This window comes from Populus trichocarpa, chromosome 15 (genome assembly GCF_000002775.5).
Source record: "Populus trichocarpa isolate Nisqually-1 chromosome 15, P.trichocarpa_v4.1, whole genome shotgun sequence".
Lineage (NCBI taxonomy): Eukaryota > Viridiplantae > Streptophyta > Magnoliopsida > Malpighiales > Salicaceae > Populus > Populus trichocarpa.
Genome location: NC_037299.2, coordinates 2,385,846 through 2,401,703, shown reverse-complemented (window position 1 = coordinate 2,401,703; position 15,858 = coordinate 2,385,846). Strand labels below are relative to the sequence as shown.

General features: G+C 33.3%; 3 protein-coding genes and 1 long non-coding RNA gene across 4 annotated transcripts; 2 read left to right on the top strand and 2 right to left on the bottom strand.

Moving 5' to 3' along the window:
* Positions 1-6,445: 6,445 nt before the first annotated feature.
* Positions 6,446-8,548, top strand: LOC18105599 (purple acid phosphatase 17). The gene is made up of 7 exons (XM_006374180.3): positions 6,446-6,806; positions 6,963-7,119; positions 7,238-7,345; positions 7,499-7,626; positions 7,769-7,897; positions 8,001-8,068; positions 8,150-8,548. The coding sequence occupies exons 1-7, from the start codon at positions 6,603-6,605 to the stop codon at positions 8,361-8,363; spliced, it is 1,008 nt and encodes a 335-aa protein (XP_006374242.1). The 5' UTR covers positions 6,446-6,602; the 3' UTR covers positions 8,364-8,548.
* Positions 8,398-9,821, bottom strand: LOC112324311 (uncharacterized). Its single transcript, XR_002978089.2, has 2 exons — positions 9,674-9,821; positions 8,398-9,408 (listed from the first exon to the last, which is right to left on the bottom strand). It is a non-coding gene; the product is annotated as an uncharacterized LOC112324311 (long non-coding RNA).
* LOC112324310 (purple acid phosphatase 3) lies at positions 9,303-11,221 on the top strand. The gene is made up of 7 exons (XM_024586325.2): positions 9,303-9,497; positions 9,676-9,832; positions 10,097-10,204; positions 10,350-10,477; positions 10,579-10,707; positions 10,785-10,852; positions 10,944-11,221. The coding sequence occupies exons 1-7, from the start codon at positions 9,303-9,305 to the stop codon at positions 11,155-11,157; spliced, it is 999 nt and encodes a 332-aa protein (XP_024442093.1). The 3' UTR covers positions 11,158-11,221.
* Positions 11,222-12,445: 1,224 nt separating this feature from the next.
* On the bottom strand, positions 12,446-14,625 carry LOC18105600 (UV-B-induced protein At3g17800, chloroplastic). The gene is made up of 4 exons (XM_006374185.3): positions 14,463-14,625; positions 14,231-14,363; positions 13,505-13,806; positions 12,446-13,410 (listed from the first exon to the last, which is right to left on the bottom strand). Exons 2-4 carry the CDS (start codon positions 14,351-14,353, stop codon positions 12,582-12,584), a joined length of 1,254 nt encoding a protein of 417 aa, XP_006374247.1. The 5' UTR covers positions 14,354-14,363; positions 14,463-14,625; the 3' UTR covers positions 12,446-12,581.
* Positions 14,626-15,858: the final 1,233 nt, after the last annotated feature.

Here is a 15,858-nt window from a genome sequence, read left to right as displayed (position 1 = left end):
ATAAAAAAAGACATATTTGACTGGAAAAAAAACTTTTTTATAATTTTATTCTTTATTTTTTTCTGTGGTCAATTATTTATATTATTATATAATTAAATTAAAAAATAGATATCAAAAATTATTTTTTTCAACAAGTGGACAGTAAGGCTGGATATAATCTAAGACAACATGGTGAGGTATTTAGACAACTTCTGTTTTTATGTGATTTTTAAAAGTATTTTTAGTTTAAAATGTTATTAAATTGATTTTTTAGTATTTTTTATGATTTTAACATGTTAATGTTAAAAAAAAATTAATTTTAATATATTTTTAAACATAAAAATATTTTAAAAAATACTCTATACTACAATTTTAAACACAACATAGCCAAAAAAAAAAAAATCCACCATAAACGATACTATTTCACCGACAACAACATCGGAAAGAAAACACGAAACCTCTTCAGGAAAAAGAATCACATGGAAGTAATTGAGCAAATGCAATGAAAAGATTCTCCTCTGACATTTAAACAATTATGCTACTTGGTATCTGAAAGCAGCTCGAATTAGTAAATAAATGGGGTGCATTTACTGGTTAGTCAATTAAAGGATTTGATTGACTCAAATATGAGCTATACATGGGGATTTATGGACGCAGCAAACAACAACTTGACAGTAAAAATTCCATTTTTCTCTGTCAAATCATCAAGAATCGCATGAAACTTCCTCTTCAGGAAAAGGGATCGGCAAATGCAATGAGAAGATTCTCAGCTGAGATTTAAACAATTATGCAGCTGGTAACTGAAAGCTCAAAATGGTAAATAAATAGGGAAAATCAAGTTTCAAGGCGAAGAGAATAGAGGGACTCCCGGTAGGGTTGCCCCAGCATCTATAGAGTAGTAATGTTATTCAAGAGCTCAAAATGAAATTTTCAACATCCTTTCATTGATTCTTAGGATGTTGTTTTATACCAACCTTAAAAATCCATCTAAGAAAAAATACATCTATCAAAATTTATTTAAGGACAGAATATATTTTCTTAAATGTATCAATTTACAAGGCATGTTCTAGGCTTGGTTGTTGCTGCAAATCACTTCCAGATTTCTTGTGAATTTGAATTTGATTCTTGCTTTTTGTCACCTTCCTTAATAGCATCGACAATGAAATTGTTGCCTGTCACATATTCTGAAGACTCGTGGATTAGGTATCGGACAAGGGATGTTGATGCTGGATCTGCAGTGCCAAATGTTCTCGAAGGGACTGTTTTCTGGGCAACATTGCTAAGCCAGTCCTTTTGCATAAGACCCTGCATGATCTCCGATTTGGAAAGTCTAGAGGATATTGAGTTTACTCTGATTTTGTACACTCCCTTTTCCATAGCCATGACCTGATATTGCCATCATCATCAGTTTTGATATTTCAGTCTTAACCAAATTCCAGAACAGCAGGAAAAACAAATACCAATAGAGTAACTTTGAGCAACATTGCGAATTTGATGAATGTCGTGCGTGTGCGGCGTCGCGGTGAATATTCCACTTCAATCTGGTGTATTTATCTGGCAAATATGGAGAGACAAGAAATTCTTGTTTTAACTATATTTAAGAAATGGATATCTTATGTCATGCTATGTATGAAATTACCATGGTACATCGTCAATTATATGATAAAACATAAAGGATGATGATAAACATCAAATGCACTACCAATTTATTGGAGTATTATCAATTTTACACTCAAATGTTTTTTTATCAATTTTATCACTAAAACATTTTGATTTCTTAATTATATTTTTTATAAAAAAAAATCAATTATCAAAAATACGTTAAGTCCTTATAAAATGACATCATTTGTTAAAAAAGAAAAGGAAAAACATTATAATTTGGATAGAAATGTGAACAAAAAATATTAATATTGTATGAAAGCATTTAATTGATGACTCTTAAAAAATCATAAGTAAAAATTACATAAAAAAAACATTTAGTGATATTTTTTAGGTTTGCACAAAAATAAAAGGGATGTGGGGTGTTTAAGATCGAGACTGCAAACAGATAAGATGAGATTTGGGCCATGGTTTCAGGTTGGGGTAATATCGGGTGTCATTTGACGGAGACACTAAAGGCCCATTAACAAGTAGATCCAGGCTGTTTAAATTCACAGCAGGCCCAACGATTAATCCATTACGAACCCAGTTATTTGGGAATCGGAATTTTATTGCGTTTGTCGTCTTCAGAATGGTCTCAAGCTAAGCCTACGATAGCTTAGCCGTATGGGCATGGTTATTGGGCCCTGGGCCTCACTATGATCGCAAAGGTCATTCATTGTTCGGGCCCAGTTCTTTTGTTAAATATAAAATTTGATGAACGAGGAGGTCTTTTTTTTTCTTTTTTCTTTTTTTAAAGAATTTGATCTTCCATTGCTACATGTTTGAGAAAATTAACCCCAAATGGTCGGTCATGTTTCCTCTCTCTTGATTTTTCGATCCAGACTAGCATTTTATTTTATTTTATTTTTTAAATGCAACATGTTGATGTTAGGATATGATCTTAAGATAGCTATATTTATTTATATTTTTGTATCAATTTCTATGCATGGTAGATGTTATAGTTTTGAAATCCGGCCCGGCCCGGCGGATCGGCCCGGGACCCATCTGAACCGGCGCTGGAACCGGGCCGGGTTAAAGAAAAAATAGGAAAATTCATGACCTAGCATGACCCCGCTGACCCGGTTGACCCGGCAAAACCCGGTCAAAAACCTGTTTGCAACCCATTGACTTGTGTTTTTTTTACTAAAACGACGCCGTTTTGAATTTTTTTAAAATAAAAATTAACCCAGGTGACTTGGTGACCCGGTCAAAACCCGAAACCCGGGCCAGATTTAAAAACTAGGTAGATATATGACAAGATTTATAAGATCATGAAGTGGTTATGGCTGGTTGTTAAAATCACTCATGAAAACATTATTCTATAAATAATACAATTCTTTTTCCTACTTTCATCATATAAAGAATTCGGTTATATTGATGATTAAGAGTATATTTATTTTTGTGTTTTAAAAATATTTATGAAAAAATTTAAATTATTTTTTATTTAATTATTTTTTATTTTAAATTATTTTTTTATATTTTTATATTGTTTTAATGTATTATATCAAAAATAAATTAAAAAATATTTTTTTAATATATTTTTAAATAAAAAATACTTTAAAAAATAACTATTACTACCATAGTTATCAGACTCGACTTGGGGTTTGACCCAGCTAAGGAGCAAGGTCCTAGATTATATGGGTTGACCTGGGTCAACTTGAAAAAATTAAAATTTTAATATTTCATTTGAAAAAATTAAGAAACAATCTATGCAAATATAGGTTATACATGTTATAAACAATGTAGTTTCAAAAATTATTTCAAAATATTTTTTATTCTATATTGAAAAGATAACATGGTAGTATGTTATCCTTTTAAATTGAAGTATTTAAACCAAAAATTTTTTTATCCCGCATTAAAAATCATAATTTTTTTCTTGTGAACGTAGAGTATATATACTAAAAAACTTCAAATCCCACATTGAAAAAATAATTTTTTTCTTATGAGTATAAAATATATATATTAAAAGGTTTCAAATTACACATTGAAAAAATAAAATATTCTTCTAGTATTTATATAATGAACTTTGAAAATAATTAATAACCAACTAAAAAATATAAAAAAGAGTGGTCTCTAGCTAAAAGAAAAAACACATTTGAAAAAAAATTAGGTTTCAATCGGGTTTTGCCAGGTTTTTACTTATCCCGATCTTTTATATTACCCGAATTGATTTAGTTAACAAGTTGACTGGGTCCTAACAAATCAATCCAGATTTAATAATTATAATTACTACTAGTATACTATAATACCAAACATTATCTAAAACAAATAAAGAGTTGTTTACTATTAAAAAACAAATGATGCATTATTAGTACTGTACCTTGAATTAAAAAATAAATAACATCAAGAGTGATATCTTTTTCCTTATGGATTACAGTAAGCCAACGCAACACCATGATGCATTATCAGTAATATACCTTGAATTAAAAAAAAAAAAACCTTGAATTAAAAAATAAATAAAATCAAGAGTGGTATCTTCTTCCTCGATGGACTACAAAAAGCCAATGCAGCACGAGGATGATTATCAGTACTATACCTTGAATTAAAAAAATAAATAAAATCAAGACCATACCTTCAATTAAAAAATAAATAAAATCAAGAGAGGTATCTTCTTCCTCGATGGACTACAATAATAGTGTTCTTCATTATAGCTGCTAACCTTAAAAAAAAAATTGCGATTCAAAATTTAATTTGAATTGAATTGTATTGTAAGATGAACTAAAAAACATAGATTTTACAAAACTTAATTAATTGGATCGACACACTAAAACATTATTTTTAAAAAATCAAAAAAATATTATTTTAATAAAAATTATTAATCCAATAATTTTGTAACATAAAATCTTTTTGGAGTAAATATTGAAAATTATGGTGTTGATTTATGAAAACATTGAAAGCTTTTGACCGTGCGACCATAACCGTGTTGGTGTTTATAGTTATGGTAGTAATTATTTTTTGAAATGTTTTTTATTTGAAAATGTATTAAAATAATATATTTTTTTATTTTTAAAATCTATTTTTAACATAGCACATTAAAACAATAAAAAAAACATAAAGCAACAATTTTAAATAATTAAATATATTTAAAAATATTTCTTGATCACGAAAACAAATATACTCGAGTAAAAACGGTGGTTGAAGAGTGGGTTCAGAGACTTTTTGGTGTGTCTGCCTTTATCGGCTTCTTTACAGGTTTCTGCTGCATCACTCAATTTGCCCTAAATAAAGCTAATAGATATGAATAATTCAATACTCCTACACAAATATCTTAATTAATTACCACCGAATATTCTATAGGATCTAATTAATTCGGACATCGATCCTACGGCATATTCGCATATCCCTTGTTCCTGTTTTTTTTTTTTTTTTTTTTTTTTTTTTTTTTCAGTCTCTCCACTTGAAAACTGCCCACCGTTTGTGCCTGTTACACTTTGTTAATTACTACCTGTACAGAAACCTGAGTTTTTTCTGTGTTTTGCCTGCCAAATTAATGCTTTAAACTCCCACAAATAATGAAGAAAATTCCAAAAAATTAACGTGCTAAGATTTTAAGTGATGCCACAAAGATTACGTATCGAAATATTTTAACTAAGTTTAGTAAAACATTTAAACTTGTAAAAGGTGTCTGAGAAATAATTTTTAGTTAAAAAATTTTTTTTATTAAACAACTCAACTCAACTGTTTACACCGTATTTCTAAAATATACAAAAAAATTAATTTTTAATAAAAATTAATTTAAATTTTTATGAAACATGGTTTACACCGCGTTTCTAAACTATGCAAACTCAACTCAACTGTTAATAGAGATTGTGATTATATTAGTTAACTGCTAATAAAAATAGTTTTTATATTAAACGACTGTCATTGTCAATAATTTCTATATTAAACAACTACTAATAACATAATGATTTTTTAATGCATAGATGTTAATATAAATAGTAATTGTGTTATCTAGTATAATTTTAGTCTAATACTAACCACAAATTATTGTAGAAATATGTGGAGGAATTATTTGTGAAAACCTTCAACACTTGGTATTCATGAATTTGTGGTGGTGAAGGAATGGACTTCTTGTCTTTGCTAAATCGTAAATATATATACATTTTTTTTTCAATAATATAAATCGATTTCAAGGTTCAATATGTGAAAATTAAATATAAAAATAAATAAAAATATATTTAGTTAAAAAACCAAAGATAAATTTATTAAAGATAAATAAATTTATCTCAACGATTTTGTTTAGTGAATTCTTCTACTTTAAAAAACCAGATAGAGGAAAGATTTTTTTAATGTGTTTTTATCATAAAATAGTAATTAAACATTACCTTAAAATAAAATTCATGAAAAAATTAAAATCTAGACTTTAGTGAATTTGATTTGAATATTAAGTCAAGGTAACGAACATGAATTAATAATAATAATAATAATCATAATTAAGGCTTATATCATCAATTACCCTTGTCATATTTAGCTCTACTTTTTAGTGTCCGCATGAGGCATGGTGACCGACTACCGGCTTGGCTAATTTTGGTTCTCAATCCAAAACACCTAACATGGCCTTCGAGTGTGTTTGATTTATTGTCTAAAAGATGTTTTTGAATTTTTTTTATTTTTTTGTTTTCAATTTTTTTTTATGATTTTAAATTATATTAATATTAAAAATATTTTTAAATAAAAAATACTTGAAAATAATCGCTAACGCAATAAAAAACAAATCATTAGAGGTGTCATAGTTTCGTTGCCAAACTCGACTTTTCAAATCTATAGTTTTCTTATTTCATAATTAATAATTAACTAGCTATTTTGGTCTATAAAAATAGGTTAATGGACTCAAGAAACAATAGGGACGTGGACAGGACTCGCTGCAGCGTAGAGAAACAAGTTCACGAGTTGCTTGCTATATGGTACAAAGAATTATCCCCAGCAAGATTCTCTTCTGTCTATCCTTCTTTTCTTCTCTGTTCAGCTCTAGCTAGAGAGACATGGCAGGTCTCATTCTCAATAACAAAAGCATGGCTCTATGCCTTGTTTTGGTGATATGTAGTTTTGGGTTGTGCTTAGTCTCTACACATGCAGAGCTTCAAAGATTTGGACAGCCTGCAAAAACTGATGGGACTCTTTCCTTTTTGGTGCTTGGAGATTGGGGCAGAAAAGGTGCTTTCAACCAGTCTGAAGTTGCTGTTCAGGTTCTTCCAGCTTCTTTGCTTTTTCTGATTTATTTCAAGTTTCCGTGTGTGAGAGAGAGTCATGCAACATGTAATTGACATTCCCATCTCTTAAAGAACTTTCCTTGATCAACTAACACGTACCTGCTAATCTTCCTTTGATTTGCATGGATACAGATGGGAAGGATTGGAGAGAAGCTGGACATAGATTTTGTAGTTTCAACAGGTGATAATTTCTATGATAATGGATTGACTGGAAACCAAGACAAAGCATTTGTGGAATCATTTACTCAAATCTACACTGCAAATAGCCTGCAAAAGCAGTGGTACAGTGGTGAGTACCAAACCTGGCGACTGGCTGAATGATTTTTTTCCACAAATAAAAATGAGAAGTTACATGTTGATCTTGCTTGATTTGAATTTTCTAATTTTCTTTCTCTTCTCTTCTGCAGTCTTGGGAAATCATGACTATAGGGGGAATGCAGAGGCACAACTGAGCCAACAACTTAGGAAAATTGATAGCAGGTGGCTATGTTTGAGATCTTTCATCGTCAATGCTGGTGGGTAGCAGCTTCTACATTTTAAGTGCTTCCTTCATCTCATATATATATAAAGACTATACTAACTATGACCACTTCACACTTGAAATTTAGATGTTAATTTAGGATTTATTCATCTAATAACTCAAATCCTTTTGTTCTGTTTTTCTGCAGAATTGGCTGAAATTTTCTTTGTGGATACCACCCCTTTTGTCCAATCATACTTTACTAATGCTGAGGGCCATACTTATGACTGGAGAGGCATTGGATCTCCTAGATCTTATATTGCAAACCTAATAAAGGTATGTTCATTGTTTTACTTTCAAAATAATGCATCGACTTTACAATATATGCACTTTAATAGCCACTAAATCAGTGGTCTATCTACTGTTTAGATAGAGCTCTGGATAATTAAGTAGTGGATTATACCCTTTTTTCGATCAGGATCTAAAGTTGGCATTGAGTGAATCAAGTGCAAAGTGGAAAATTGTTGTGGGTCATCACGCAATTAGAAGCATAGGACATCATGGCGACACTGAGGAACTTGTCAGCAAGCTTCATCCAATCCTGAAGGTAAACACAATCATTGAAAAGCAGTTCTGTTTTACTTTTTGCTGATGAAGTAATTTTGAACACAAGATTGAATCTCTTTCGGTGCTGTTTTCATTACATTCAGGCCAATAATGTAGATTTTTACATGAATGGACATGACCATTGCCTTGAACACATCAGTGACACAGAGAGGTACAACTTAAGTGATTACCGTGTTGCTTAGTGGAAAGGGTTCTTCGGAAATATTACTAATGATGGGCAATTTTTTGACAGTCCAATACAATTTCTAACTAGTGGAGCTGGGTCTAAGGCATGGAGGGGTGACATTAAAGAACAAAACAAAGATGGTCTAAAATTCTTCTACGATGGTCAAGGTTTCATGTCTGTGCAGTTGACTCAGAATGAAGCAGAGATTGCATTTTATGATGTTTCTGGCACTGTTTTGCATAGATGGACTACAACAAAGTTGCTCCACTCATCAACCTAGGGATCCATAGCCAACAGATTGTCATTGTTATAAATTTTTATTTTTTTCCTATCATTATTGAGCTCATGTTTCATTGTCATTGAGCACTGTGATAATAGAGAGTTGGGGCCACATCAAAAAAGAAAAAAAAAATAGAGTTCTATAATGTCATGAAAATGATTAAATTGATGGAGAGCTTCTAGCAATCTTCATGGGATTCCCTTGCTTTTACTATTACCAAACCCCACTGAATTTTTTATTAAACAAAAATAAAAAAAGGAAAGGAAAAATGGGCCTTGCAGTAATATTGCACCCAAAAAGTTGGTAAATCAGTGCTTCAACACAAGAACTAATCCAATTTCCTGATAACTACATGCAATTTAATTGTAACTAACGGTAGAGTCAAAGGATGAGATTGGTGAATGGCAAATAATTCTACAGCCAATGTGAGCAATTGGCGAGGTTTATTTACCCAATGGTGATAGACTTGCAGAGCCAACTTTTTAGTATGGATTGTCAGGGTCAGGGCAAAAGGACAGCAGCCTTGTGACATCAAGCAAGCGCCAATATAGCACCACCACCTTCAACCCATCTTCGTTCCTTGAATTCTCTTGCTCATCAATGATTTTCTTTCATAGGTTTACGTCTCTTCTGGTATTGAACAAGACAAAACAAGAAATTTCCAGGAAAGTGGACTTCGATGGTGACCACGGATGAATTTAGCCCATTAATAGAATGAAGTTTCCTTTGCCCTCATTGAATCTCTTATCCTGAATCTGCATGGATACTATCTGTAGCTAGCTAACGGGTGGTTTTTTCGACTTTGAACATCTTTAGAGACACCACCATTTTTGTGTCCAGGTACCACATTATATGCTCTTCAAAGAGGTTACCTGAGTTCACATCTTTTGCACTCCAAACCAAAGCTGCTAACTAAAAAGTTCTCTTTTTCGGGATATCATGGCTAGTTTCAGTCACCATTTCAGTTCAATGCACGTCGTATGGATGGCCTGCTTCCATGTGTATGTTCTTTGTGCCTTAGCTGAGCTTCAGCGTTTCGAGCAACCTACGAAGGAGGATGGCTCAATTAGCTTTTTGGTGGTTGGAGACTGGGGAAGAAAAGGAAATTATAATCAATCCAATGTTGCATTTCAGGTTTTTTTAATTTTTTAAGCCATCTTTTAAGTCTTAACACTCAGTATCATGTTATATACATATATAGATGTCTCATGCTTATTAGATATGAACTGATGCTGTGGGTTGATGGAGGCACTATGTGGTGATAATTCATTCAATGCAAGAACATCCATTTAATTTCTCAAGTTTCTTACAGATGGGAAGAATAGGAGAAGAGTTGAGCATTGATTTCGTTGTTTCTACTGGAGACAACTTTTACGAGGACGGGTTGAGAAGCATAAATGACCCTGTGTTTGAGAAATCATTTAGCAAAATCTATACTGCAAAGAGCCTTCAAAAGCAGTGGTACAGTGGTAAGTCCTGGAATCAAAAGAATTGTTAAGAAACCTCGATCGGCTTGTCAGGTCATCCCAGAGCCTAGCCTGGGCCGAGTTTCATTGAGAAAAGAAACAACGAAACAACGAAGCACAAGTCATGGTCTAGGTTGACAGTTATTGGATCTGCTAGACCGGGTTTAATTCTTATAATGAAAAGAATGCACAAATACATGAATCCTAGTTTTTGCTAATGCGGGAGTCCTACCCTATCTCGTGTTCTGAAAAACATTCTGGTTTCAGTTTTAGGCAACCATGACTACCGGGGAAATGTCAAGGCTCAATTAAGTCCGAACCTGAGGAATGTAGATAGCCGATGGATTTGCCTGAGATCTTTCATTCTTAACGCAGGTAAGATACATCTCCAACTATGAACAGTAAATTATTCAACATTTTATAGCAAGTAGATATCGAACCTCACGCCTCTCTGAGGTTTTTGTCCTGAAAGACTGCCTCTCGCTTAACTAAATTCAAACTTCTCTCCACATCCTCTTAGAAATTGTGGAATTGTTCTTCATCGACACCACTCCATTTGTGGACAAGTACTTTCTGAAGCCAAAGCACCATCATTATGATTGGAGAGGAGTGATGCCAAGGCAGCACTATCTTTCAAACCTCTTGAAGGTTATTCATTCTGATCATCCTCGTACATTTATGCAAGCACTGTGCAGTCGTCGTCTTGTTTTCTGTCCCAAATCCTACATCTTTTTCATGTTTGGCAACAGGACTTGGAATCAGCTTTGCAGGACTCCACTGCTAACTGGAAGATTGTAGTTGGGCATCATACTATCAGAAGCATTGGCCATCATGGGGAAACAAATGAGCTAAAGAAGCAACTTCTCCCGCTTCTTGAGGTAGCTAATCTTACTAAAGAGATTGAGATTCTCACAAACAAAGCGTTTCTCTAACAAACGACGTCTTGAATGTCCAGGCAAACAATGTTGAAATGTACATAAATGGGCATGATCATTGCTTGGAACACATAACCAGCAGCACAAGGTATGTTTATAAAAAACATAGATTGACATTATTTCACAGCAAGGATTGAAACGAAAATCACCAAGATTTAAGAACTTGACTCTTTATGCAGCCAAATCCAATTTTTAACAAGTGGAGGTGGATCGAAGGCATGGAAAGGGGATATTGATCAACTAAACATAGGAGGAGTCAAGTTTTATTATGATGGGCAAGGTTTCATGTCCCTGGAACTAAGGCAGACACATGTAAAGATAGTATTCTATGACGTTTTTGGCAAAGTTCTGTACAATTTGAACATGTTTAAGCAGCTCAACCCTGTCATCTAGGACCACATTATGGAAAACAGGTGTTTTCCACTCTTCATCAAATATATAATGCAGTGATTAATCATTCTGTCGATTTTGAAACAAAAACTGATATATCTTGGCTTTTCTAAGAATGCCAGTATGGAGATGTTAATCCAGTTCGATGAGAACCCCAACCAGGAGATGAATGGAGTAATTACCGTGAAACATTTAAACCCTTGCTAATATTTCACAAAGAGAACAGAACGATAAGCAATGGCAAATCTAAACCCTGATGTTTACCATTCAGGCTCGAAATTTCTCTTTATAGCTCTTTTTTTTTTGTTAAAAAAACAAGTATACAACTGTTTGCTGCGTAACTATACTAATACGATCGCATCAAGAGCACATTCTTGCCAAACCAGGTTCGGGAAATTTACATTTGAGAGTAACTACAGAAACCTATCGAAAGAAAAATAGTTGAACTTCAAAATTTAACTAAGCAAATTATGCGTACGTGGATGGTAACAATGTTAATTTTCTCCCCGTGATGACAACTTAAAAGTGTTATATCTGACTACAGAAACCCACAGAATCTGGTTACACTCGTGGAATGACCATGCCATGTTCGATAAGACAATTGAATGGCAAAAGGCTGAGATCAATCCACCAAGACGAATGATAAATGGATTGAAATTAATCCATATCAGAACAAGTTGGTACAGACACAACAACAGAGTTCTGAATCCATCTAAGCTTCCCTTGGCCGTTAGCTAGAGAAAATCAATGTTACTAGTACTTAATACCATCTACATCTACTTTTGGTTGCTGCAGCTAGCAACCATCAAAGACCATTTAAAGAGTGGTTTCCTATGAAACATTTACAGCTATACAGTTAATTCATGGCTAAAGTTTCTTCAATGATTTTTCCCCACTAAACAACCACTATAACTCAAGGATTGGGCTTTCTGTTTCTTATTTCTTTCCAGGTGAATTCAAGCCAGCCTTGCTCTAAATTCTTGGTTTTCTTCACTTGTATATTCACCACATACATGATGTGCACTTTTTAGTTCAATGAGACTATATGCTACACAAAAAAAATGACTTTATATTTAGAGCAAAAATATACATCTAGCAGTTTTGTTATTGCTATCAAACTCAGGTATGTGACAAATAATTCAAAGCATCATGACTACATAGTTTCTTGCATATATTGATTATAATTCAGAAGCGCAAAAAAAGAGTTCAAGGACGAGCTTTGCACAGAATAACTCCATGTGGTAATGCACAGATGCAAATCGAGACAGGAAAACAGAACATCAAAACTGTATACAGAAAAATCAGCCCAAATCTATTTATAGTTACCACCAGCTTTACACTCATACATAGATAGCATTTAACTTCGGTCAGTTGTATGTCTACTACATTTTATTTTATTTTGTGGCCTGCATGCACGTGAACATTATTTAATTGAGAACAAAGTGATACCTCGAATCCACATAACTCTCTACATCCCAGAGGAAAGAACCAAAAGTAACAGCTTCCAAAGCAAGTCTCTTCAAACCACCTAAGCTGATCGTAACTACTTCATCCTTGGAAGTATCAATGGTCCCTTGAGGCGTTATGACAATCTCAGGTCTTCCAAACAAGGCCTCAGTGTGCTTCTCAATGATGCTAACAGCCTCTTTTGATCTTATTGTCGCATACCTTTGAAGTGTCTCCGCATCAAAAGACATCACATAATTTCGCAATCGTGAAGCCTTTAATCCATGTCCAAATCCTCCAGGACTGATACCACCAGAAATGGCTTCAGGATGGGAAGACAGAGCTTGATAGGATAACCCTCGACCACCAGGTTTCACATCCTGACCCACAGCTTTGTGAATATCACTCTCTGTCTCATCCACACCATTTGGCAGGATTTTCATTGTCTTCTCAAGCTGAAACCTTTGATCAACTCGCTTTAGGAAGTATCCATACATCACGGATGCTGCATAGACCTGTCCAATCCTGAGTTTGCTTATCTGTGCAACAGCAGTTGAATCACCCACCCGATTTCCTAAAATGAGAGTTAGATGGTTCTGAATCATTTCATATGCTTCAGGCGAGTGAAGTTGTTCAAGCTTCTCATCTTGGCTAGGCCAAGTGTCCACCTGACCAGATGACTCTGCGGAAGAGGGGCCTATGGTGGGTATCAGAGAAACATTGGCATCCATGAACTTCTGCACAACCAATGCATACAAAATCTCTTCCAGGGCTTTTCTCCTGTCATTAGCCTTCGCCTCAGCAATTCTCCTAATAATTTCAAAAACCCAACATTAGATTCAATTTTCGGCATCAATAGTAGCACCTATAAAACACAGTTATCTACCACGATCGTGAAACTAACCTATACAATACCAAGTCGGTGCCAGTAGCAGAAGGATCTTCCTTCTGCTTCTCAGAATCACGATCAGTTTGAAGTTGCTCAAGCTGCTGCTCAACTGCTGCTGGCACAAGATGAGGGTGGCTAACCAAAATCTGGGATAAGAACTGCCCTATCGGAGACTCAAGCTGAAGCGGAGCAATTGGCACAATCGACCCTGAAGAATCTGAAGATGATGACGAAGATGCTCTCACTGCCATACATCTCCTACTTCCATATGCCACTCTCCTATGACCCAGCTTTGAGTACGAAACTGAAGAATGACGCTGGAATCCAGATAACACAAGAGGAATGAGGAATCAAACACCAGCTTTCCATACATAGTCTAAAAATACAGAAAACCAACAGCAAAGTAAACTTTAAACGTCCCAAATAAACCCAAAGAAATTATAAGCTTTTCAAAATTTCACGTGAAACAATTCTTAAAAGCTTCATTTTTTGACAAAAATTCCAACACAACCACACATAGGAATCCATCTCCTAGAACAAATCTTTTGCATAAAACATAAGACTTCATTTACTGATAGCTCTTAAGCATGAAACTGCAAATTGAATCATAAGAAAAATTATACCTTCGACTTCGTAATAATAAAGGGTTAAAAGCTGCAGTAACTTGCATAATTTAGGCATACACTCTCCTCCGACACAAAATTCATGCATAAACCCAAAAATAAGGCTAACCGGTAATACCTTAATAGGAAAATGAACAAAATCTTGTTTATTGGTAGCTAAAAAACCCAATCTAGCAACAGATTTTGCAGGTGTAGAGATCCCAATTGAAGATCCAATAACAGTAGCTGTAGCTGCTTCCATTTACACCACTCTACAAAACCCAAACACCCTTTTGTTAGATTCCGTCAAAAACCCTTTAAAACAAAAAAAAAAAGTTGATTCTAGCTTGAATTTGATGATGTATACTTACCCTTTTAAGTAGCTGAAAGGAAAACAAGAAATTTATATGTCAAAAGATAGAAGGAAGAGAGCCTTTTCTTTTGAGAGAGAGAGAGATTGTTGTTTGTTTGAGCTGGTGGATATGGAGGTTGGCGGGTTACAGAGGTAATCAAAGGGCAAAGTTCCATTTTATAAGAGTAAGATTGTGATAAACGTTGCTGACGTTACAAGATAAGTTAAAGACCCTTGAGTTTTCGTTAATTTCACTTTTGCCATTGGTTGGTTTAATGTTAGTCCAATCTTCAAATAGATTTTTTAATGATTTGCTTATTTTCATAATAAAGATACTTTTTAGCTAATGAATCAGCAAGTAATGTTTTTTTTTTATTATTATATCTAAAATATAGAAATTAATTTGGCAAGCAAAAGCTTTCCCAAAAAAACATTTTTTTTATATATAAAAAAAAAATGTAAATGAAAAGAAAAGACTTTTTTTTATTTCACATTTCACATTTCTAATATTATCTTTTTGAAAATCATATCTACGATTAAAATTCCAACAACTAAAACTCCAAAACCCAACAAAAATCATGTTAACTGTTTGGGAATTGTTTGGGAATGTGGTTACGGTTGCTTTTCAAAGTACTTTTCACTCGAAAATACATCAAAATAATATTTTTTATTGTTTAAAAATTATTTTTGACATCAGCATATTAAAATTATTTAAAAACAGCAAAAAAAATTAATTTTTTTCAAAAACATTTTTAAAATACAAAAATAAACAGTAGCTCAAAAATCATCTACAAACTATATGCAAATATGTCTAAACAATTGAAGGTCCATTATTATATTTTATTTACAAACAATGATTTGTCAAGACAATCAATCATTCAAAGGGAGGATACTCCCACTAATCATTCTACTTATATTTTATTAGCCCAGTATTTGTTGGATAGCTAATATATATCTTTAAATAAAGGGGTTGTTCGGTAATTTGGGTGTAGAGATTTTTTATTTTTTTCATGTACGAGAGGAAGACAAAAAAAAAAAAGTGAGAAGGGCAGACCAATTTAGGGTTTGAAATATGGGACCCAATTTGGGGCTAGATGTCCACCGTCCCTAACACATATATTTTTGCTCGTGGAATGTGGTTGTGGTGACCATGAAAGCTCCAAAACCATAGATCTCCTTGTCATGAGTTTACGCGTCTCATTTTGAGCCTATCATCCTTTTGTGGCTTTACATTTCTTTCATTTATTATTTCCTTCTTTTTTAATTTTATTTTTAATTCTACGTTAATGATCTTAGATTTAAATTTATTTTTCATCCAAATAGTCCGAACTAAGCTCCTCCAAAGAATTTCTTTTGGAATTGAAGCCTTCTACAATTTAAGAGTGCTTAATTTAACCCCATCTAGATGAATATTG

Bases quoted from the DNA above. Each gene is read 5' to 3' on its own strand.
- LOC18105599 (XM_006374180.3), top strand. From the start codon at position 6,603: ATGGCAGGTCTCATTCTCAATAACAAAAGCATGGCTCTATGCCTTGTT. The intron at 6,807-6,962 runs GTTCTTCCAGCT...GCATGGATACAG, and splicing joins AGTCTGAAGTTGCTGTTCAG to ATGGGAAGGATTGGAGAGAA. The intron at 7,898-8,000 runs GTAAACACAATC...CATTACATTCAG, and splicing joins AGCTTCATCCAATCCTGAAG to GCCAATAATGTAGATTTTTA.
- LOC18105600 (XM_006374185.3), bottom strand. From the start codon at position 14,353: ATGGAAGCAGCTACAGCTACTGTTATTGGATCTTCAATTGGGATCTCT. The intron at 13,807-14,230 runs GTATTACCGGTT...TCTGGATTCCAG, and splicing joins TTGTTCATTTTCCTATTAAG to CGTCATTCTTCAGTTTCGTA. The intron at 13,411-13,504 runs GTTAGTTTCACG...TGAAATTATTAG, and splicing joins ACCGACTTGGTATTGTATAG to GAGAATTGCTGAGGCGAAGG.
- LOC112324310 (XM_024586325.2), top strand. From the start codon at position 9,303: ATGGCTAGTTTCAGTCACCATTTCAGTTCAATGCACGTCGTATGGATG. The intron at 9,833-10,096 runs GTAAGTCCTGGA...TTCTGGTTTCAG, and splicing joins TCAAAAGCAGTGGTACAGTG to TTTTAGGCAACCATGACTAC. The intron at 10,478-10,578 runs GTTATTCATTCT...GTTTGGCAACAG, and splicing joins ATCTTTCAAACCTCTTGAAG to GACTTGGAATCAGCTTTGCA.